Genomic DNA, 24,082 nt, shown 5'->3' with positions numbered 1-24,082 from the left:
GCACCCCGCTCGGCCGGCCTCGCGCGCCTTCCGGTCTCTATGGTAACAGGTGGGGGAAGTGGGAAGGAGGAGGAGGAGGTGGCAAAAGAGAAAGTCAGAGACGGAACTTTCACTTCCCGGTCACCTGACCTGGCCCCGCGGCGTCACGTGACCGCCTTTCCATCGTCGCCATTTTGAAGCGGAGTGGCTACCGCAGAGAAGAAGAAGGAGGGAGAGCCGGGGTAGGGAAAGGAAGGAGGAGGGGAGGGGAGGGGAGGGAAGGGAAGGGGAGCCGTCTTTGGGGAAGGGGAGGCCAGCGAGCCCCCGGATAAGGGGGGGGAACCGGGGGGGGGAGAGAGAGAGAGGCGTTGGGGGAGGGGGGGAGAGCGGGAGGGGGGGGGGTCCCTAGGAAACGGCTCTTCCCCTCAGGTGAAAGGGCTGCCGTTTTGAGGGAGAGACCGGCGGTTTGTGTAGGGGGGGGGTGGGGGGGCTTTCACGTCCTAAACCGAGCGTGGCGTGTTTCCCCCGCGGGAGTGGGTGGGGTGAACCCCGGAGGTTGGTTCTGGCTGCGGGGCAGAGACCCAGAAAAGGGGTAGATTCACTCCTGTGGCGGGTAAGGGCGTCGTGGGAACAGACGGGACCCCCGTGGGCTGAGGAGTTGTGGGGGGGAGGAGGAATAATGGGGGCTCTGATGGTTTTTCCCTTCATTATTCCACGAGTTTTCTCCGCCCGCATTAAGGGGGTGTACAATTTACACCCATTTAATAGGTGTAATAATACAAATTCCCCCCCCCCATGGATTTGAACCGAACGACCTATGGACTCAATACAACCTGCTGCCTCCAGAGATTACAGTTCTTGGGATTCCCAACCAATAAGAAGCTCTTGGCTGGGGAGGTTTGGATTTGTAGTCTTAAATCCGTCTGGAGGTGTCAGGGCTCTGGGGGTGGGGGTGGAGGGGTAGAGACTGGTGGAGCCTGTCAAACTTCCTTCCTTCATGGTCAGTTGTGAAGATTCTGTTTTTTGTTTTTTTTCCTCCCCCATTCCTTTGCTTGCATCCGTCCTTCGAGGTTTTGCTTTGTTTTATGGTGTGTTTTTTCTTTCTTTCTTTCTTTCTACAAAGGTCTTCCCAAATTGGTTTGATGTGTGTGAGCCGGCGATATTGCCAGGCTAATAAAAGATCTTGAATTAAATTGGTGCTCCGTATTAAAAAAAAAAAAAAATTAAAGGCTGCTGCTTCAAAGTTTTGTGTTTGAACCTTCCCTCGGAGCCAGTTTTTGTAGTTTCCTAAAAGGATTTTTAGCTGGCTTCAGCTTTCTCATGCATTTTGCGTACGTCCTATACTCGTCCTCCCCTGTCCTCTTCTGCCTTGAAAGCAAAAGCACTGATTTTAAAATCCTGTGAAATTATCCCACCGTTTAGCCTCAATGGAATGATCATATATAAAAGACTAGTATGAACGTAGCTAGTTAGATTTAGGTTTCTCAGGCTATAAAATGCCAGTGAAGGAATTGGAAACCTGGGATTCTCCACTGTTTGGTCCAGATTTTTATTTTATTTTGTAATTTTCTGACATAGGAAGTCATCACTGCCAAATTCCAATCCACCTAAGTTGTTTGAAGTGCAGTATTACTAGAATCTTTCACTATATTGATCAAAATGTTATTGATTTGATTTAGTAGCTCAAGGCAATAGACACAGTATTCCCTCTACCTATTTTCCTGTGAGGTAGATTGGGCTGAGAGAAAGTGACTTCCCCAAGTCCCCTAGTGACTATTTGAAAGGGAACTCAACTCCTGGTCCAATATAGCCACCATTATGTTATGGTACCTCTCTAAACTGAAGATAATCTATAAATTGCGGCTGGCCAAGAATGATGGCATGGATAATGATATTGTTAAGAGTTTAAACAGCTTGTTGCTTACTGATTGCTTTCCAAGCTAATTCAAGATGCTCAGTTTTGGAGTGCAAAGCTTTCTATCATGGTTGAAGGCCCTGAAGATAATTTGCCCTAAATTATGAAAGGCTTTGTGAACCAGTTTGGTGTGGTAGTTAAAAGCACCCAAACCAGGATACATTTCTAGTTCTGCTTTAGGCTCAAAGCCAGCTGGATGACCTTGGGCCAGTCACTCTCAGTTATTGGAAGAAGATACTGGCTGTCAAAGCCATCTCTGAAAATGTTGCCAGCAAAAAGGCAGGGTCTCATCCAGACGGTTGCCAAGAATCAAGACCGATTTGAAAACTAATATAATAATGGGCTTTCTACACTCGGCAGTCTTTAATAGATAATGTTTTTATTTCCAGAATAAAATAACGTTGCACGATGCTGTAGAAAACGTGAATTTCTTTCTTCTACTCTAAAGAGTTACTTAGTCAACTATCTTTTTTGTCTCAGATTACTGCCATGAATGTTTTCAGTTAGCATGAGGAGAGAATTCATATGGAAGATGCAAGGGCTCAACTGACAGTTGTTCTGATGAACGATGCTGTGCACTGGCACATGGGAACATCAGCAATCATCACCTGTAATAATAGAGCAGAAGAGCAGCTAAGAAGAGTGTTTGGGCTGGCAAGAAGAAAAATTGCCTCCAAACCCTTTCCCTTTTACACCACCTGTTAGACTGGCAAGAACCTGGTAAGTCCATCATGTGAAAGATGATTGATGATGAAGATGTCCATTCAGTCATGTCCAAGTCTTGGTGATTCTTTGGGCCAGGTCTCTCCACATCTTCGGATCTTGCACTATTTCTTTGAGTTTTTCTGTGTTCTGGTTGGTTGGTTCTGCTTTATTAGTGTCCAGCCACCCTATTCTTTGGTGGCCTGCTTTCCTTTTACTGCTAACTCTTCCAAATGCAATTGCTTTCTCCAGTGAATTCTCCCACATGCCATGGCCAAAGTAAGTAAGATACAGCTTTGTGATTTTGCCTGCTAGTGATAATGTCTGGGGTTATATGCTCTGGTACAGTCCTCTCTGCTGTCCAAAGAATACGCAGGAGCCTTCTCCAGCATCACATGTGAAAGTTCATTTCTTAATTAAAGAAGTGTCCTGTTCTTGTAGCTAATTGCACATACTGTATTTTTCAGAGTATAAGACGCACCGGAGTATAAGACGCACCTTTGTTTTTGGGGAGGAAAATAATAAAAAAGCTGATAGGCAGGTGGATCTGCCTCCCGGAATATCTCCAATCAGCTGTTCCCAGAGGTGAATTTTAGCAATAGGTTCCTTGGTTGTGAGCTCTGTGCCTTGCTTTTTTTTTTTTTCTTTTTTTCTTTTTTTCTGCTGCTGAAACTTCTGAAACTCTGTTTCAGAAAAAACATTTTCCTGCCTCTGAAACAGAGATTTAGAATAAAAGCCTCTGAAGCTCTGTTTGGGGCTTTCTTTTCTGAAGCTTTGTTTCTGATGCTTTTTTCAGCCTCTGAAACCTCTGTTTGAGAAGCTGGGTGGGGCTACATTCAGAGTATAAGACGCATCCAGATTTTCACCTTCTTTTTTGGGGGAAAAAGGTGCGCCTTATACTCAGAAAAATACAGTACTTCAAGTTACTCATGATGAAAGAGACCATCTCATATATCAATGGCCACCAACCTTTTGGGCACCGTGGACCAGAAGCAGCATGGTTTTGCATACTGCCTGCTTCCGTGGATGGGGCTTCGCTTATTTGTACGGCCTGGTTTCTGGTGGCCAGATGCCATTCCATGGACCAGAGGTTGGGGACCCCTATCACATACTATCATAGCTAGTAAAATGAAAAAAGACATATTTACAGCCCCAAAATATAAATCTTTTTCTTCTCTGTATTTTACAAGCTGGAAGTTTCCATCTGTAGCCCAAGCATGAATTTATTTGTTTGTTTGTTTATTGCCGTTTTAGGTATTATGGAAGAAGGCAGTAACATCATTGCCCTAATCTCAAATCTGAGGGAACAGGAAGCCGTCTTGATTTCCGAAGCCATCGTAAGCTCCTCGGCAGAGAACGCCAATGACCCGCTAAAGTGTAAACCCGATCCCCTCATCCAGGTCATTCAAAAGCTCAGCAAAATCGTCGAAACTGAAAAGTCGCAGAAATGTGTTTTAATCGGGAAGAAACGTTTGTACCCCGACACCCCCAGCCTTCCAGAGGTCCCATCCAAAGCCCTGGAATTGCCTGCACTGGGCACCATCAATATAGAAGACTATTACACGATGGACGATCCTCCTCAGAGCAAACGGAAGGTCCTCTGCTACGAGTGTAGCCTCTGCAAGTCCGTGTCACCCACTCTTCCTCTCTTACAGGAGCACATCAAGCAACACGGTCAGCAGAACGAAGTCATGCTCATGTGCTCAGTTTGCAGTTTCACCACCCGGAGCGTAGAAGATTTTGAAAGTCACATTCGAAGTCACCCCGAGAACAGCAGCAAAATCCATGCCCTGTTGAAGGAAGAGCATTGCATTGGCGTATCCGGTACCGCTTTGCCTGGGCCGGTAGAAAAAGTCATCATCGGCACCGATCACGAGATGCAGCCTCCCCAAGGGCCTGAGAAGGGGAGGCGGAAATGGTACACTTACGAGCAATACGGCATGTACCGATGCTTGATTTGCAGCTATACGTGCGGACAACAGCGAATGTTGAAAACGCACGCTTGGAAGCACGCAGGCGAGGTGAATTGCTCGTATCCCATATTCGAGGAAGAAAAAGAGCAAGCCACCTTGTCGGATTCTGCCACGTTGGATACCCTCGTCCTGTCCCTAGACAATAACGAAGCGGGACTCTGCAACAACCAGCCTGTACAACTTCGCATTTGCAGCCCCGAGCCGATGGCTTTCAAAACTGAAGAACCTGTCAAAGAAGAATCGGCCCTCAGCCAGCCAGCTGCGCTTTCCCCTGCAGACAAATTATTAGAGGAGAACACGTCGCGTGAAGATCTCGACCCAGATCATTTGGGGGCTGACAGCTTGCTTTCTTCGGCCCAGAAAATCATTCACTGCAGCCCGAACAAAAAGGGCCACGTTAACGTCATTGTGGAACGCCTGCCCGGCGCCGGAGAACCTGTCTTGCAGAATGAAGTCATGGATAATGTCTTGCATTACTCCGTGGACGCCGCCCCTGAACACCCTCCGGCTGGACGGGATGTGTCGGATGATGTTTATCACATGGATAAGAATTCGATTGAAATCGAAGAAGTTATCATTGGGTGGAGCAGCACGGAAAAGGCCGAAGATAACATGAATCCCAGCCGGGCTAAAACAGCCGATGAAAATGCTCCACCTGCCCGGAGGAGAACCAATTCAGAGTCTTTGAGGCTACACTCGCTAGCTGCCGAAGCCCTGGTTACTATGCCAATCCGAGCCGCGGAGCTTGCCCGATCCAGTTTCCGGGCTTTCGCCGATGTAAATCCTTTAAGTTCGGAGGCTGGGCAGAGGCCTCCCGACGGTGGCTATTTAGGCCATTCTAAACGGATCGCCTCCCTGAAGACGGAGGAACTGACTAGCCTGAACCAAGAGGAACGAGCTTTTGTGGAACTGCAGAAGGATAAACCGGAGCTCCCCGAAGGCCCCATTAAAATGGGCATCAGCATGTCGTTGTTGACCGTGATTGAGAAATTGAAAGAGAGGACAGACCAAAATGCCTCCGACGATGACATTTTGAAGGAGCTGCAAGATAACGTTCAGTGCCAACCTTCAGGGGATGCCGGCGTGTTGGGGAGCAGTCTGGTGGAATACATCCCCGACGCGGAACGGCCCTTCCGGTGTCGCTTGTGCCACTACAGCAGCGGCAACAAAGGGTACATCAAGCAACATTTGCGGGTACATCGGCAGAGGCAGCCTTATCAGTGTCCGATTTGTGAGCACGTCGCCGACCACAGCAAGGATTTAGAAAGTCACATGATCAACCATTGCAAAACCCGAATGTACCAGTGTAAGCAGTGTGAGGAATCCTTTCATTACAAGGTGAACCCGCTGTGCTTTGCGATAATTAAATGCCAGGTTGGGTGCTTAGAATTAAGTGACTTGGTGGGGTGGCAAGTTGGTGTCCTCTGCTCGTTTTATACAATCCACCGCTGTGGATTCTAATTGTTGTCCTGCTTTTGGGGACCTCAGAGAGTTGTGGTGCAAAACATAAGACCATAGAATAACAGGATTAGAAGGAGCCTTGGAGGCCTTTTAGCCCAACCCACTGTTCCACTGGAGACCCTATACCATGATGGCGAACCTATGGCATGCGTGTCACAGGTGGCACACGGAGTCATATCTGTGGGCATGCGAGCGTTGCCCTAGCTCAGCTCCAGCGCGCGTGTGTCCGCTAGCCAGCTGATTTTCGGGCCTTCCGGGCCCACCGGAAGTCAGCAAACGGGCTGTTTCCAGCCTCCGGGGGAGTGGGGAAGGCCGTTTTCACTCTCCCCAGGCTCCAAGGAAGCCTCTGGAGCCTGGGGAGGGCGAGAAACGGGCCCACCGGGCCCATCATGCCATCATGTGCCAAAAGCGGGGGGGAGCGCGGGGGGGGAGCACGCACATACACGAGGGGCGGGGGCACATGTCTGGGTGACCCCCTCCCGCGCACTCCCCCCCCCGCTTTTGGCACGCTACAGCAAAAAGGTTAGCCACTACTGCCCTATATCTGGTTGTCCACTCTCTTCTTGAAAACCTCCAGTGATGGAGCACCCACAACTTTTTTTTTTTAATTTGATTTATATGCCGCCCTTCTCCGGAGACTCAGGGCGGCTTACAATGCTTTAAGCAATAGCCTTCATCCTTTTGTATATTTATACAAAGTCAGCTTATTGCCCCCACAATCTGGGTCCTCAATTTACCTACCTTAGAAAGGATGGAAGGCTGAGTGAACCTTGAGCCTTGGCGAGATTCGAACCTGCAGTAATTGCAGGCAGCTGGTCTTAATAACCAGCTTAATAACAGGGTGCCTTAGACCACTGTACTACCAAGGCTCTTGGAGGCAGGCTATTCCATTGACTCGCTGTCAGTGGAATGTCATCGTTGTCAGTGTCAGGAAATTTCTCCTTAGTTCCAGGTTGGAGCTCCCTCTGATGAGCTTCCATCCATTGCTTCTTGTCCTGCCTTCAGACGCTTTGGAGAATAGGTTGACCCCCCCTCCCCTCTTCTCTGTGGAAGCCCCTTAAGTATTAGAAGACCGCTATCACACCATACCCTAGTTCTTCTCTTTATTAGACTAGTGAACCCTGCAATGATTCATCATGGGATGTTTCTTTCTAGTGTAGCTTGGCAAAGCAATGGAGTGGTGGCAAGCAATATTGCAAACAAACTTTTTTCAGATTGTCTAAGAATTGAAGCGTTTATTAGTTTTCTATTCGGCTGCCATCGTAAGATTGGTGTCTTTTGTTTTATGAATACAACATCATTGTTTTAAGTTCCCAAACACACGAGTCAAGCAAATGTAGTTTGTTTAGATCAGTATTTTCCAAATTTGACAACTTCAAAAATGTGCGGACTTCCAACTCCCAGAATTCTGAACTTGTGAAGTCAACATGCCAAGCGGAGATCTGGCATGTTGGTTGGGGACTTCTGGAATATGAAAAATACTGATTTAGATTGATTTTTTTTCTCCAGTTATCTCGTAGGATTTCCTATAACCCATCTTACTATATGCAGTAACTTCCCCCACATTCTCTTCACCAGGGTTAAGTATTGACCGAGTTTACACATTGGCACCAGGGGTGGGTTCTAAATTTTTTTACTACCAGTTCTATGAGCGTCCTTATTTTGTGGGCATGGCTTGGTGGGGGGGGGGGGGGGATAATGTAACTGGGTGGGCATGGCCAACTTTTTTTTTTTTTTAACTTTTAAAAGCATTTTTTTCTTAAAATGCTTTTAAAAGTAAAAAAAAAAAAGCCTCTGATGAGGTGGGCAGGGTAAGCGAGCGGCGACCAGGCCAGGGACCGGTTCGGGGGCGTGGCCAGCCAATGTTATTACCGGTTCTCCGGTTCTCAATTTTTTACTACCAGTTCTTGCGAACCGGGAGCAACCCACCACTGATTGGCACCTTGTGCTGTTTGAACTAAGCTGTTTTGATTTTTAAACTATGACTGACAATCTAGCAAGATGGAAACATCCAACCCATGTGGGTTTAGTTATCAAACTGCTGTTAAATGGTGGCTTTGAGTCCTGCACTGACATTGTTAGTTCATCCTCTTGTCAATAATGCTTATGGCATAAAAGAATGCCCAACCGAGTTTGGGGTTAGGGATTAATAACACCGTTTTAACGTTTATGCGACTGTTTTGTGTTCCAGAGTCAGCTGCGCAGTCACGAAAGAGAGCAGCACTGTCTCCCAGATACATATGCCACCCCAACGTTTGACGGCTTAATGGCTTGCAGCGAAGCAGATGAAAGAGTTGGTACTGTCTATCTCGTTGGCTAGTTTTGTGGATTGGATTGGGTTCCTCTTGCACACCATGGCACTCGCCTGGGTGATTGTGAGAATGGCCAGGATGCACCTTCTCTCTTTCTCTTGGTACCCTGCAAAATGCTACACTACTCATCCATTGGCTCTGCTGACTGGCAGTTTCAGGAGTTAGAACCTGGTAAATCTGGAGCGGTGTTTCTCCATCTCAGTGACTTTTAAGAGCTGTGGACTTCAACTCCCAGCATTCCACAAGTTTTAAAGTTGGCTGAGTTTGAGAAACATTGGTCTAAAGCGCAGGGGTCTCCAAACTTGGCCACTTTTAAAACTGGTGGACTTCAACTCCCCAGCATGAACTCCCCTTCAACTCCCATGCTGGCTGGGGAATTCTGGGAGTTGAAGTCCACCAGTCATGAAGCGGCCAAGCTCGGAGACCCCCTGTTCTAAAGGGTGCCAGTTTGCAAGACGGCCATTGTAAATTCATCCTTTAATTTCCCCAGTTGCAAATAGAATCTGATGTCTTGGAGGAAAAGATTCCTTGGAGAATTGAGAGAAGGGAATGTTTCTCAGCTATCCTCATTTTGTCACTGAATAATGATGAATTATAGGGACGCGGTGACTCAGTGGCTAAGACGCTGAGCTTGTCAATCGAAAGGTCGGCAGTTCAGCAGTTCGAATCCCTAGTGCCGCATAACAGGGTGAGCTCCTGTTACTTGTCCCAGCTTCTGCCAACCTAGCAGTTCGAAAGCAGGTAAAAAATGCAAGTAAAAAATAGGGACCACCTTTGGTGGGAAGGTAACAGCGTTCCGTGCGCCTTTGGCATTTAGTCATGCCGGCCACATGAGCACGGAGACATCTTCGGACAGCGCTGGCTCTTCGGCTTTGAAATAGAGATGAGCACTGCCCCCTAGAGTCGGGAACAACTAGCACATATGTGCGAGGGGAACTTTTACCTTAATTATGAATTATTTGAGGGTACAACACAGGGTGGGGGATTTTTTTTTTCCTTCATCTGGATGCAGAGATTGGTGTTTGCATTTTTTCTTGATTGCTCATAGCTTAAAAAAAAAGGGGGGGGGGGTTCCTGCCTGGTCTAGTATCCTAAAGTACTTTTTTTATTTGAAAACCTCGTGTCAGAAGCCTGCCTTTGCTTAACACCATTTCCTTTTTAATTGTATTCATTAAATGAGAATGCTAGCTTTCCAAAGCATTTTGCAAGCCCTTTGCAATCAAATTAAGATACAATTGCAGGAAGGAAACCCTCTTGTCAAACAGATGCTGCCTCTATAAAAAAAAAATGAAGTTTATGGCACAGCATCTGCTTGCGTGTCAATTGCTTGAGCAGGAACATGCCTTCCCTGCTTAGAAAATCATCAGCGTTCCTGTTCATCGTGGCTGCACTTATAAACATTAAAGGGATCCCCAGCGCCTAGGAGTGGAGGGGGGAAAATCTGGGGTCGCTATAGAAAAAGACCCATAGCTAAACCAAGATTGTTACATCTTCTTCTCTTTTCAAAACATATATGCATTAAACCAGGCCCCAAACCCACCAGCTCAACTAAATCATTTAGTTAAAAAGGAATGGGAGTGTAGTACTTTGTCAGATGAACAAATTAAATCTGAGTTTTGTAGTGGACAATATTGGGTTTAAGTGACTACAGACACCAATGTCAGGCACAAGTAAGCAGCAGTAGGAGCAGTGGTGAAATCTTAATTTTTTTTTACTACCGGGTCTGTGGGCGTGGTAGACCTGGTGTGACTTGATGGGCATGGCAGGGGAAGGATACTGCAAAATCTCCATTCCCATCCCACTCCAGGGGAAGGATGCTGCAAAATCCCCATTCCTTCCCCACTCCTGGGGGAAGGATATTGCAAAATCTCCATTCCCACCCCACTCTGGGGCCAGCCAGAGTGGTATTTGCCGGTTCTCCGAACGAGACTAAAAAGAAAATAATTCAGGGAGTTTTATGGGAAACCATACGATCAAGAAAAAAATTCTGAGGAAAAGATAAAGCAATACTTAGAAAAAGCTAGCCTACCAAAAGGGTCTAAAAACGGGAAAGCTATGTTGAATGAAAGAATAACGATGATGGAACTAACAGAGGCCGTACAAAGACAAAAGAATAACAAATCCCCAGGACCAGATGGATTGCCTGCGGAGGTTTATAAACATTTACAGGACACATTAAGCCTGTCAGTGTTAGAGGTTTATAATGAGGTACTGTTAGAAGCTAAGATAACAAATACTTGGATAGAAGCAAAATATTACATTCATTCCGAAAGCGTCTTCCGTTCCAACTGACTGGTGGAGAATGGAAGGATTGGTATTCCTTGCAGTCCTCTGGTCGTTAGCACTCTCTCTGAGAGTTGTTGAGGCCACTTGGAGGTTTAATCTGTGCCTCCAGGTTCACCTGAACAGTGCAAATGGATGTGTGTATATTTCATCGATACATCCTACCCTCCGATTACACAAAGGGTGACTGTTAACGCAAATGACAGAGCAAGATGTGTCTAGTTTTGATTGCAGCAATACAGAAATGGTACTGGGATCTAGAAACATCTAAGGAGAGGGCTTTGAACCGCTGGAGTATGAGCAGCAGGTGATTCAAGACAGCAGCAGTACTTAGACTTATATACCGCTTTACAGCCCTCTCTAAGCCGTTTACAGAGTCAGCCTCTTGCCCCCAACAATCTGGGTCTTCATTTGACCCACCTCGGAAGGATGGAAGGCTGAGTCAATCTTGAGCCTGGTGAGATTTGAACAGCCAAATTGCAGGCAGTCAGCAGAAGGAGCCTGTACTACTGCATTCTAACCACTGCGCCACTGCGCTCATTGAAAGGCAGCATCTCTTAAAAGTTGTGGCATGAAAGCTGACAATTTATGTGGTTGGAAAGGGTGAAGAGGATACGGTCATCAAGGCCACCCAGAGTTTTATCTCAATAGCAAGATAGGCAACATATACATCTAATAAATAAGCTGGTCATCAGCATAGCTCAGTTTATCTTCTACTGTCAGTGGGTTATGCTGCATCGTGTCCTTCCCTGTATTTTATTTGCAGCTTAGAGGGTTTTCACAGGCATCTAATTAGAATTGAGAATAACAAGAGTTGGAAGGGACCTTGGAGATGGTCTAGTCCAACCCACTGCTCAGGCAGGAAACCCTACATCACTTCAAACAAGTGGTTATCCAACATCTTCTTAAAAACGTCCAGTGTTGGAGCATTCGCAACTTCTGGAGGCAAGTTGTTCCACTGATGAATTGTTCTCACTGTCAGGAAATTTTCCCTTACTTCTAAGTTGAGTCTCAATTAAGCTTGGTAGAAACCAGTGTTGAAGGAGAACAAATGTCTTCTGGTGTTCTTATTACAGGGGACAAGATTTCGGTCCAGAAACTTTACCGTTGCGACATTTGCGATTACACAAGCACAACGTACGTTGGAGTGAGGAATCACAGACGGATTCACAACTCGGATAAGCCATACAGGTGAAGATGCCTGTATTTTTATATCCAGGGAATTTAAGCCGGTTTTGTTTCGTTTGTTTCTTAATATGTTCCCTTGCAGCACCAACCTGCGGGCAATTTGAAATATTCTGATTTTGAAGAAGGGCATAAAATGATCAGGGATTTGTTCTTGCAACATACTTAGAATCCCCCCATCTGCTTGCCGTAGATATAATCTGTTTTCCTTGGCAGAATTCAAACCTAAATTTTACCCGCTAAATTATTAAAATCAAGTGGATTAAGCCCAGTTTTTTAGAGAGCCCATTTTCAAAATACACATGAACATTTAAGAATATTCCATTTAAAATATATCAGAGAGAGCTTGAAAACAGTCAGCTGAGGTTTGTCAAGCCAAAGTCACCACTGAGGAACATTTTGGAGATTGCATTCTAAAGGAATGCAAGAGCTGAAATAGAAATACAGGGCTACGGTCCATATATTTCCCCATCTTGTCAAAATTAAACAATTTAGCGATCATTTTTGCAAAGGCTGTGGGGTTTTCAGAGTTTGGCAGGCATCTGTCTCTCTGCTTCCTTGCTCGAATAGGTGGCCAACATCTGGAAAGGACTTTTGACTCGTGATTTCTGCAATCTTAACGGCAACCGCCTCTTAATAAACTTGACCAGCCTTTTGCCGACCATCACTTCCAGAGTTCCCCAACCAGAATTTTCTTTCTATCCCTGCAGAAAGTGAGTTTGGAACTAAAGGAAGGCCATATGTGACTATTGGATTGCAAGTGATCAAACCTGGAAGCATTGCTAATTTTCCAAAACATTTTTTTAACTTTATTTTTAACTTGGGGGCATTAAAATGCCAAGGGGAGGGACACAAGACAGCTGGAATCAACCCTTTCTTTGTTTTTGTTCAGATGCCGTGTCTGTGACTTTGCCACCACAAGTATGAATAGCTTGAAGTGTCACATGAGACGCCATCCACAAGAGCATCAGGCAGTGCAGTTAATGGAGCAGTTCAAGTAAGTAACGAATAGCCCACCGGGACAGTAGCTCCAGCAGCAACCTTGTTGTGTGGCTAAATAACAAGGTTACAGTTCTCAAGGTTTCTTTGGATCTGTTCTTATTGCTTGGCCTGTCTACTTTTTGCAGTCTTCGAGTTGCCGTCAGCAACCCAAACATTAAGAAAACTTTCAGGCCATGGATAAGCTCTAATAAGAATGATTCTTGAGCTGAACATGACTCTTAGATTTATTTGAATAGACCTGTAGCCACCGACCGATGAAGAAAATGCACTGCGCATCATCTGTTGAGCTCCGGAATACATTCTGGAGATTGTCCATGGACTACCAGTTGGTGACCACTGGTCTAGAAAGTGGGAGTTTTAGTCTGCCTTAGTCAGCTGGGTGATTTTTAGGCCAATCCCTCTCTCAAAACCCTAGGAAGAAGGAGGTAAGGACATACCACTCCTGTGAATGGCCAGGGAACAAATCTAATTTGAAGGCACAGAAAGGAAAATAACCTTAGAGGAATAGACTTTTCTCCAGTTCTCCAGTTCAGCCTTTGGTAGTGGATATTTTTCAGCCTTTGGTAGTGGATATTTTTTTTTTTAATTTGATTTATATGCCGCCCTTCTCCGGAGACTCAGGGCGGCTTACAGTGCATTAAACAATAGCCTTCATACTTTTGTATATTTTATACAAAGTCGTCTTATTGCCCCCACAAACTGGGTCCTCAATTTACCTACCTTAGAAAGGATGGAAGGCTGAGTCAACCTTGAGCCTGGCGAGATTCGATCTTACTTTAATTGCAGACAGCTGGTGTTAAATTACAGTGCTTCTGTCTGTTGAGCTAAACCAGGCTCCTTGATCTGGATATGATCTGTTGCTTTTGAAAATTCATATTCTCAGTTCCTGAGAATATGGGATATCCCCCTACAATTTCTGCATACTTAAAAGTCCATTTTACTAGATAATCTATAACCTTGGATAGGACTATATATTTGCCCTGAGACAGAATTGCAGTTATGGAAAGTGCCCTAGTAGAAGTTCTTTAAAATGTTACTTAAACTGTAATTCCAGATAAACCAGGTTTAAATGAAAAATAGAGTCCTGGTCTGATAATGATGCTTTGCGGTAGTTATTATTACACTTGTAATAACTTTTGCATCCCGTTGCTGTTATTTCAGATGTTCTCTCTGCGGATATGTATGCAGCCACCCTCCTTCCCTTAAGTCTCATATGTGGAAACATGCAAGTGATGAAAACTATAATTATGAACAAGTGAATAAAGCTATTAACGATGCCATTTCACAAAGCGGCAGGTGTGTGCGATCGGCAGTCCCCGTTTAGGTTTGTGACACCAGACTCGATCTAAAACCACAATGAAAAGATCACCCTTTCAATCCCCTGGGTTGAGAGAAGGAATGTAATCAAAAATAAGGGATGGAGGGATGGATGGATAGTGAAAATGGATTCACCATTGGCTCCCTGGCCCCTTATTTTATTTTTTACTTTATTTATTTTTGAAATTTACCATATTTTTCGGAGTATAAGACGCACCTTTCCCCCCCCCAAAAGAGGCTGAAAATTTGGGTGCGTCTTACACTCCAAATGTAGTTTTTTCAAAGCTTTTTTTCAGCCCTAACGAGGCGCTAACTCGACTCTGCTGTGCTTTAAGGAGGCGCTAGCGAGTGCAGCAATCTTCAGCTGTTTTTTAGAAGCTTTTTTTCAGCCCTAACTAGGCGCTAGCCGAGTGAAGCGATCTCCCCGTGCTTTGCCTGCTTTTCTCATTGCTGCTTCTTCTCAGCTGTGCCTTAGAAGCTGTTTTTTAATCCCCAAGCAGGGGATAAAAAAACCAGCAAACTAATGTGCTGAAGCTGACCAGACTAAGGACGCTAGCCAGATGAATACCTGCTAGGCAGATTTTTTTTTTTCCTATTTTCCTCCCAAAAAACTAAGCTGAGTCTTATACTCCGGTGCGCCTTATACTCCTAAAAATACAGTATATGCCACCCATCTGGCTGTTTGAGACAACTCTCCTTATCCCAAACTTCTCTTTAAAAAACAAGATGATATTTAATAACAGTTTGCAGCTCTTTTGAGGAAATGCAGAATATAACTTACAGGTCATTTTTTCAGTCTCTAGTATCGGACAATCTTCCCATCTCTCTTGAGTGTTTCATGAATTAAAAATAAACAACTTTTCCCCCTTTGTCTTGTAGGCTACTGGGTCATCTTACTGGGAAGAAAGTAACAAAAACTCTGGAAGGCGATGCCGTTCCTTTTGCCAGTAGCTCCGAAGGCTTGTCTTTTTCAAACTCTCTTAAGCCGACGGCAAACAAAATGATGACTTCTGACCACCATCAGGATCAAACTCCTACAACCAATACCTCAAGCGGTTCAGAGAAGCCCGCAGGCCTCCCCTACCTGGGCTCAGAATACTGTGTCCTGCTCTTCTGCTGTTGTATCTGTGGATTTGAGTCCACCAGCAAGGAGAATTTGTTGGACCACATGAAAGACCACGAAGGGGAAATCATCAACATCATTCTCAACAAGGACCACGCAACAACTCAAAGTGTAAACTAAATCCAATGTTTCTCCACCTTGGCAACTCGGAAGATGTGTGGACTTCCAACTCCCAGAATTCAGTCAATCAGCCAATGCTGGCTGGGGATTTCTGGGAGTTGAAGTCCAGGCGTCTTCAAATTGCCCCCCGTGGAAATACATCGAACTCGACAAAGTTCCCTTCACTCCGGATCTCCAACTTTGCCTGCAAGACTTGCTAAATCAAAGAATTTAGGAATAAGCATGTATGTATGTGTACATATTTATTTGCTCAAAGTGCTTTTCTTCAGCAAGTCTTCGTTCCTGCCTTCATCCGAAGCCTCTGTTATCCGCAAAAGAGCGGATTATTTTACAAGCTTTTGAAGAAACCCTGACACGAATAATGCTGCTGTTTATAGTTAAAAAAAATCCAGAAGTTACTTTTCTACCCACAAAACTATTTTTAATGCTTATTATTAAACCCAAATGATTGTAGCATAGAGAATTCACCATGAGGAATTAACAAAAAAAGGGATTTAACCTTTCTACCTAGAAATTGCATCCCAAAGGCATAAAATCTGCTTCAGGTAAGTTTTAAAGAAAACCATCTTGATGCGACTATAAAGCAGCCATTTCTGAGGATGGAAGCCTTTGTTAGTTCTTCGGCTTCCCAACGCAAACGTTCAGTGGTTTTCCAGGCAAAACTCTTGCTACGTCAAGCGACATAAAACAAGTTCTGCCTCTTGGTAGAAATATTTGGCTGGTTAATTCTTTTCTTTGATGCGATAGAAAAGCAAGTATATCATTGGACCCTCTTTAGCAAATTTTTTTCCGTTCTGCCTGTACATAGGTTAAGCCAAGAGTCTCCAATCTCAGTAACTCTTAAGTCTTGTGGACTTCAACTCCCAGAATTCCCCAGCCAGCCATGATGGCCAAGGAATTATGGGAGTTGAAGTCCACAAGTCTTAAAAGTTGCTGAGTTAGGAGACCTCTGGGTTAAGCAGATATTTATTAGTATTTCATTTCAGCGTGCTTAAGCATGCCTCATTTTAGAAGGGCCACAAGATATAAAATAAAATGTTAATCCAACTCCGAAGCGGTGCAGTCCAAGGGATCAATCTATCCCTCCCTTCCTCTCTTTCTCTCTCTCCCTCTCTGCCTCTGCCTCTGCCTCTCTCCCTCTCATCAAATAACATTGCAAAATCTCTATACAAAAGTCCATTGCAACTCCAATTAAAAAAACCCTGCGGAAAACGAACAGGTCCCTTCCAGTCTCGGGCATCTTTTAATCTGACGGAGGGATTGTTCCATCAAAATGAGAAGGAAGATTAATTTCATTCCTTCTCATCTCCAGGGAAAAAAAAGACCTCAGGAAAGTAAAAGACATCACAAGGTTTTGTGCGTTCTTAGCTGAACTCTGCTGTTCTTTCTGACAACCTTGTGACATTACACTATTAGGATTTGGCAGGTGTTACAATCTCTATGCCAGAGGTCTCCCTTCTTGCCAACTTTAAATCTTAGGGACTACAACTTCCAGAATTTCTCAGCCAGCCATGCATGCTGACCTGGGGATTCTAGGAGTTGAAGTCCACAAGTCTTGAAAATGGCCAAGTTTGGAGACCTCTGTCTTATGCCATGGATTCCTTTCTCCGCCAGTGATTTCCACGCTACTTAACAGTCTCTCTTCTCAGTACTACAAAACCCATGTTATTCTTTGTATGAAATGCAGTTGGAGGCTTCCTTTTAACAGTTCTCTCTCAGCTCACGTCGCGCCTACTGCATTTCCTTTCAGTCAAGTAGCTGGATGCTTACAAGTGGCTTTATATGCAATTTTGAATTATTTTGCAAGACTTGGCGAGATACCTTCCTCTTGTCTATTTATTGATCTATTTATATTTGTATTTGAGCAGAGTTTAAAACCACAACAGTTTTTATGGTGCTACTTGAGTTGGGTGTCTCCTTCCCTGCCCTCACCCCAAATATTTCTGAAGTGTGAAGTTAGGCAAATGGAAAACTTTGTGTAAATAGTTTTTCACGCTTTAAATGCTGAATGGGGAATAGTTTTTGAAAGCATTTTGTATTACCCAATGTAGGATTCCTCCTTTTTTGCATTGTTTAATACTGCATGTTGTTTCTTTCTAAATTGTATGAAAAGAGAGTGTTGTAATAGTCTGGGAGGACCCCAGATTTCGCGACTTTAAGACTTGTGGACTTCAACACCCAGAATTCCCCAGCCACCATGGCTGGCTGAGGAACTCTGGGAGTTGAATTTGCCAAGTCTGGAATTTGAGAAGAGCCTACTGCCTACAGTTACCTGGTAACTCTTGCCAAAAGAAAAAGAAAAATCAGAAGAAAATGACAGCTTTTTCCTTTGCCCGACCTTTTACTTTTATAATCATCTACCGCCAAACAAGTTACCCATTTTTGATTTATAGGAATATGTCAGGTTAGGATTACGGTTAGATAGGATGTAGAATGTGGTCGTTTCCAGGGTGTCCTTTAAGGCAGCTTTTCTCAACCACATTAACAATAAGATGCATGGATTTGAGTTTCCAGAATTTGGGGGATTCTGGGAGATGAAGCCCATGCACCTCAAAGTTGCTGAGGTGGAGAAACTTTTTTTTTTAAGGAACAGAACATCTAAGACGGGTGTCCAACCTTGGGAACTTTAAGACTTGTGGACTTCAACTCCCAGAATTCCCCAGCCGACTGGCTGGGGAATTCTGGGAGTTGAAGTCCACAAGTCTTAAAATTGTCAAGGTTAGACATTCCTCATCTAAGGGGAAACTGAGGGCATGTGTCAGTAGTGGGTTTCAAATTCCATCGCTACCAGTTCGCTTGTGGGCATGCGTGCGCACACACCACTTCTGCGCATGAGCAGAGACGTCCAGGCGGGTGAGCAGAGTCTCTCGCAGCCGCCACTACCGATTCGCCCAATCCGGGGCGAACCGGTAGCAACCCATCACTGGCATGTGTCCATTTCAGGATACTGACTTTCCCAGTCAAGAAAATGGAAATGAGACTGGTGAGAACGGATTTTAAGATATTGGACTCCTATCTTTGTATTCATTTTTCTGTTGACATTTTATCCTCAAGCATGAATTTCTGATGTGCTTGCAAAAGAGGAAATTTGGGGGTACTCCTTTAAGCATCTGCACTCATACTAATAAAGATCAATATTTCATCCCCTTTTGTTGGAATAAACCATCTCTTTATTGTAACCTGGTTAGGCTCTGTTATAAAATTGCCCAGGTTAAAATTTCATTTTTAATTTTCCCTTTCAAGCCACGGTAGCTGTCCTTTGTTTATTTTCATTCTTCATAATAGATCATGCCTCTTTAGCACACTACAAGAAAATGGTAAAAGTATACGCTTACTGTATACAACAGCAGTGAAGTTCCTCCTGAAGTTAGCTATTAATTTTTAGGCATGTAATTTTTTTAAAAAAAAATGCACAAGAATAAATAAGTGTATTTTCTGTATGTAATCTTCAACTCACATTGTTAAACAAGAGAATTTTTAAAATAAGAAATTAAGTGACTAGTCAGTACTAAAAGAGTGACATTACCTTCATTTGCACAAGAAGCCAACCAATTTTAAACTGACATTCTTCAGTCTTGAGCCTGAAAGGAGTTTATTGATCATGTTACTTGCCTTAGGGGGGAAAAATGTTCGAGATGTACCTTATTTGGATGTCATGAATTTCCTTTTTATCAAAAAGCACTTTTCAGATATATAGCATGTCTTCTTTTTCAGTTTTTGCATATTGGTAAAATGATGTTTAGACTAGCTAATTATACTGTTTGCTTTAATTTATGTAGGAGCCGAACTCAGTGCTCTGAATTAAAGTCGGTTTTAGTTTCTAGTTCTTATCGATAAACTTCCCGTTTATACTTCAAGCTGCAGTTTTTATATACTCTTTTTAGGGAGCAGAGTTTATCCGTGATAGCCACCTTATTCCGTGATTGCCTCCCATTGTATTCAACGTACTGTATTGAATACATGCTATGCTAAAGAATTCAGCATGGTTCAAGCTGAACCCCCCAGTTGTAAAACTCTGCTAAGAACAGAGTAGAAAAATACGAAAAGTGGTTGAAATCACATTTGCACTCACTGGATATTTGTGCACAACAAGTAGTATGTAGGTAAGGCGCATATAACACACACACACACACACACACACACACACACACACACACACACACCCCTAGAAAGCAAGCCGAGATTTGCATTTTTTTTCCCTAGGAAATGTTAGCCTGTAGATGGTTTGGTCTTGATATATGCAGATATTATGCAAAGATGGCTTGAACCTTAGTGGATGCAGAAGTAAACCAGACATCTAGGATGCGAGAAGCACCAGTGCAATTCACTCTTTGCTCTCCTGTCTGAGCAGACTAAAATCTTTAGTCTGAGGTCATTCCATACGATTGCATTAAATAGCTTACTTGGAAAACAGAATATTATACTTAACAGGCCCTGCTTCCACAATTAAGTATGGCATTAACAGCTTGGCCGAGAGAGGCTATTTTACAGCTTCACACGGCGTCTTTCCCTTGAGAGGCAAGTGAAACGACTGCCCAGTTTCTGAACTTTAATGCTCTTATTTAATCACTAAATAAATGAATAAAATGTACAGTCGGTGCTCCAAAGTAATGTTAAAAATATATTTAATAGACTTTTGCATTTGATATTCATGAGCATGGATACATTTATATTTTTTTAAGAAAAAGAATTGTAATACAATGGCACTGCTTTTTATAGCCAAAGTATAAAAACGTATAGAAAACTGACATGTAGAAGATCACAGACTTTGTTGTTGTTGTTCTCTCTCTCTTTTTTTTTTTTTCTTTCTCTCTCTCCCTTATTGTATCTTACTGATAGGATGGCTTATTTTGTAAGATCCGCACATTAAACTGCATGCCTTAAACTCTCTTTAGAATTGTCTTGTTTAGAAACGACGGACGCAGGCTTTGTATAGAGCTACTTTGACTACCTTACGAGATACTGAACAACAGTTAGAATAATTTATTTTACTTTTACAGAAGTTTTGTCATGTATTGACTAATTGTATTTTGGTAATAAACTCCTTTGTTGATTACATCGGTAGCATGCTCTTGATTTACTGTGAAATGAACCACTTGAAAGCAAACAGAGCAAAGCAGTGAAACTCCCGCTTTTCTGTTGGTTTCTTTTAAAATAATAATAATAATAATATAGCGGGCAATCTTGTTAATCTCTAAGTGCAAAAGTAGATGGCGATTTTGCTTTGTTTTACACGGAAATCTTCTCCAGCTCTTGAAACGCGAAAGGCATTCGAATTGGTCACAGAAGATTTAAAAGTACAAAGGAAGCCGGATCCACCATCCGTTAGATCTGGAGCCAAGTTGCATCTCCTTACAACGGTTCTACTTATTTAGAGAAATTACGAACTCTAGCAATTTTAATTCAACATGGGAAGACCATGCCAATCCATGGCTGAATCACACTTTGTTCCAAAAACTACAACTACGTGGATTCACCTAACATGACACTCTAGAACAGCGCGGGTGGCACCAAGTGCCGAAAAGTGCGCTTCATCTGTGTGTGCACCCTCCTCAGTGCCACAACCAGAAAGAGGAGCTGCCCGGGGGGCATGCACACACCAGATAAGGTACTTCTGGTTTCCAGCACACACGTGTGCACCGCTCAGCAAGTCTTCCAGTTACTGCGGTGCATGCGCATGGGCCAATCAGCTGGCCAGCGGGCATGCTCATGCCGGGAAAACGGAAGACCAACTTTTCTAGACACTGAGCTTGTCGATCAGAAAGGTCGGCAGTTCGGTGGTTCGAATCCCTAGTACCAGGAGTGAAATCTAAAAAAAAATTTCCCTACCGGTTCTGTGGGCATGGCTTGGTGGCGTGGCAGGGGAAGGATACTGCAAAATCTCCATTCCCACCCCACTCCAGGGGAGAATACTGCAAAATCCCTCTTCCCTCCCCACTATGGGGGAAAGAATATTGCAAAATCTCCATTCCTACCCCACTCTGGGGCCAGCCAGAGGTGGTATTTACCGGGTCTCCGAACTACTCAAAATTTCCGCTGCCGGTTCTCCAGAACCTGCTGGATTTTACCCCTGCCTAGTACAGGTCTGCTTGAGCAGGGGGTTGGACTGGATGATCTCAAAGGTGCCTTCCAACTCTGTTACTGTTACAAGGGCACCGGAAAAAACAACTTCGGGTTTTCTTGTTTTTCACACTTAATGACCGTTGCAGCATCCCCAATGGTCACACGAGATCAAAATTCAGCCCCTTGGCAACCGATTCACCTTTACGTCCCCTTTCGCTTGTATCCATAATTATGTCAATACTTAATATCTGTTATCTAATACATGCTTGACGAAATAAATAAAAAATAATAAATAAATAAATAATAAAATAAAATAATAAAATAAAATAAAATAAAATCTCCATTCCCACCCCACTCCTGGGAGAGGATACTGCAAAATCTCCATTCCCTCCCCACTCCTGGGAGAGGATACTGCAAAATCTCCATTCCCTCCCCACTCCTGGGAGAGGATACTGCAAAATCTCCATTCCCTCCCCACTCCTGGGAGAGGATACTGCAAAATCTCCATTCCCTCCCCACTCCTGGGAGAGGATACTGCAAAATCTCCATTCCCTCCCCACTCCTGGGAGAGGATACTGCAAAATCTCCATTCCCTCCCCACTCCACGGATACTGCAAAATCTCCATTCCCTCCCCACTCCTGGGAGAGGATACTGCAAAATCTCCATTCCCACCCCACTCCAGGGGAAGGATACTGCAAAATCTCCATTCCCACCCCACTCCTGGGAGAGGATACTGCAAAATCTCCATTCCCTCCCCACTCCTGGGAGAGGATACTGCAAAATCTCCATTCCCTCCCCATTCCACGGATACTGCAAAATCTCCGTTCCCTCCCCACTCCTGGGAGAGGATACTCCAAAATCTCCATTCCCTCCCCACTCCACGGATACTGCAAAATCTCCGTTCCCTCCCCACTCCTGGGAGAGGATACTGCAAAATCTCCATTCCCACCCCCACTCCTGGAGAAAGGATACTGCAAAATCTCCATTCCCACCCCCACTCTGGGGCCAAGCCAGAGGTGGTAATTGCTGGTTCTCCCAAACTACTCGAAATTTCCGCTACCGGTTCGTCAGGACCTGTTGGATTTCACCCCTGCTTTTCCCACCCCCCTCCATGGAAAGGCAGCAGCGGCAGCTTCCCTTCCAGTCGGACGCCAAGAAAAGCAGGCAGGATGCGCGCAAAAGCCGTGGCTCGCCTCGGGGAGAAGGTCTCGTTCTTGCGCGCCTATCCACGCGCGTTGCGCGGCTAAGCGGAGCCCCACTAAGCCCGCCTGTTGCACCCACCGACCGGCTCTTTCTTTGCATCCTCCTCCCCAGTCGATGCAAGAGCCGAGCCCGGCTGGCTCCTCCTTTCGCCCCGGCTGCGCTCCCGCCCGCCTGCCTGCCTTCCTCCGGCGCCCAACCCAGCCGAGGCCGCCTTTTCCCGGAACGCCGCCCGCCCTGCGCCTCCGCCGCTGCCGGCAGGTAGGTGGATCCCGCCGCTCCGAGGCTCCCCGGGCGGGCAAAGCGATGGGGCGGCGGCCGGGGAGCGCATCGGAGGCGCTGCGGGGCCGGGCTGGGTTAGGCCGGCTGCGGGAGGAACCCCGGGAAGCGGCTGATCCGGGCCTTGGTTGCTGCTGCTGCTGCTGCTGCTGGAAAACACACGTGTAGGGATGCTGCTCGGGGATCCGGTCTTCGGAATCGGGGTCTCCCCAAGAACGACTGCATTGGGTCCGCCTAGATCCGGATCTAGGCGGACCTATATACACACTATCTATCTATCTATCTATCTATCTATCTATCTATCTATCTATCTATCTATCTATCTATCTATCTCTATCTATCTATATATATATCTATCTCTATCTCTATCTATCTTTCTATCTATCTATCTCTATCTATCTATCTCTATCTCTATCTATCTATCTATCTATCTCTATCTATCTATCTCTATCTCTATCTATCTATCTATCTATCTCTATCTATCTATCTCTATCTCTATCTATCTATCTATCTCTATCTATCTATCTATCTATCTATCTACATATCTATCTCTATATCTATCTACCTACCTACCTACCTACCTATCTATCTATATCTATATATCTATCTCTATCTCTATCTCTATCTATCTATCTAATCTATCTATCTATCTATCTCTATCATCTATCTACCTACCTACCTACCTACCTATCTATCTATATCTATATATCTATCTCTATCTATCTATCTATCTATCTATTTATCTATCTATCTATCTATATCTATATATCTATCTCTATCTCTATCTATCTATCTATCTATCTATCTATCTATCTATATATATATATATATCTATCTATCTATCTATCTATCTATCTATCTATCTACATATCTATCTCTATCTCTATCTATCTACCTACCTACCTACCTACCTACCTACCTATCGATATCTATATATCTCTATCTCTATCTATCTATCTATCTATCTCTATCTATCTATCTCTATCTCTATCTATCTATCTATCTATCTACCTACCTACCTACCTACCTACCTACCTACCTATCGATATCTATATATCTCTATCTCTATCTATCTATCTATCTATCTCTATCTATCTATCTCTATCTCTATCTATCTATCTATCTATCTACCTACCTACCTACCTACCTACCTATCGATATCTATAT

General features: G+C 44.3%; 2 protein-coding genes across 2 annotated transcripts in view; both read left to right on the top strand.

Annotated features, from left to right (window-relative positions):
• The first annotated feature begins 203 nt into the window (after nucleotides 1-203).
• On the top strand, nucleotides 204-15,699 carry ZNF507 (zinc finger protein 507). Its single transcript, XM_070952903.1, has 8 exons — nucleotides 204-221; nucleotides 2,375-2,614; nucleotides 3,851-5,907; nucleotides 8,222-8,327; nucleotides 11,702-11,816; nucleotides 12,703-12,807; nucleotides 13,974-14,108; nucleotides 15,009-15,699. Exons 3-8 carry the CDS (start codon nucleotides 3,856-3,858, stop codon nucleotides 15,370-15,372), a joined length of 2,877 nt encoding a protein of 958 aa, XP_070809004.1. The 5' UTR covers nucleotides 204-221; nucleotides 2,375-2,614; nucleotides 3,851-3,855; the 3' UTR covers nucleotides 15,373-15,699.
• Nucleotides 15,700-22,812: 7,113 nt separating this feature from the next.
• Nucleotides 22,813-24,082, top strand: part of DPY19L3 (dpy-19 like C-mannosyltransferase 3) — a 37,037-nt gene continuing 35,767 nt past the window's right edge. Inside the window, exon 1 of the mRNA XM_070952714.1 lies at nucleotides 22,813-22,897. The gene's annotated coding sequence lies outside the window, so the exon portion shown is untranslated. The remainder of the gene's footprint in view (nucleotides 22,898-24,082) is intronic.

Source organism: Pituophis catenifer, unplaced genomic scaffold (genome assembly GCF_029215685.1).
Source record: "Pituophis catenifer annectens isolate HBS135680 unplaced genomic scaffold, rPitCat1.0.hap2 SCAF_13, whole genome shotgun sequence".
NCBI lineage: Eukaryota > Metazoa > Chordata > Lepidosauria > Squamata > Colubridae > Pituophis > Pituophis catenifer.
This window is presented reverse-complemented; position numbering and strand designations above follow the sequence as displayed.

Excerpts from the sequence above, each read along its gene's own strand:
- ZNF507 (XM_070952903.1), top strand. The coding sequence starts at position 3,856 with ATGGAAGAAGGCAGTAACATCATTGCCCTAATCTCAAATCTGAGGGAA. Across the intron at positions 5,908-8,221 it reads AGGAATCCTTTCATTACAAG|AGTCAGCTGCGCAGTCACGA; the intron begins GTGAACCCGCTG and ends TTTGTGTTCCAG. Across the intron at positions 12,808-13,973 it reads CAGTTAATGGAGCAGTTCAA|ATGTTCTCTCTGCGGATATG; the intron begins GTAAGTAACGAA and ends CTGTTATTTCAG.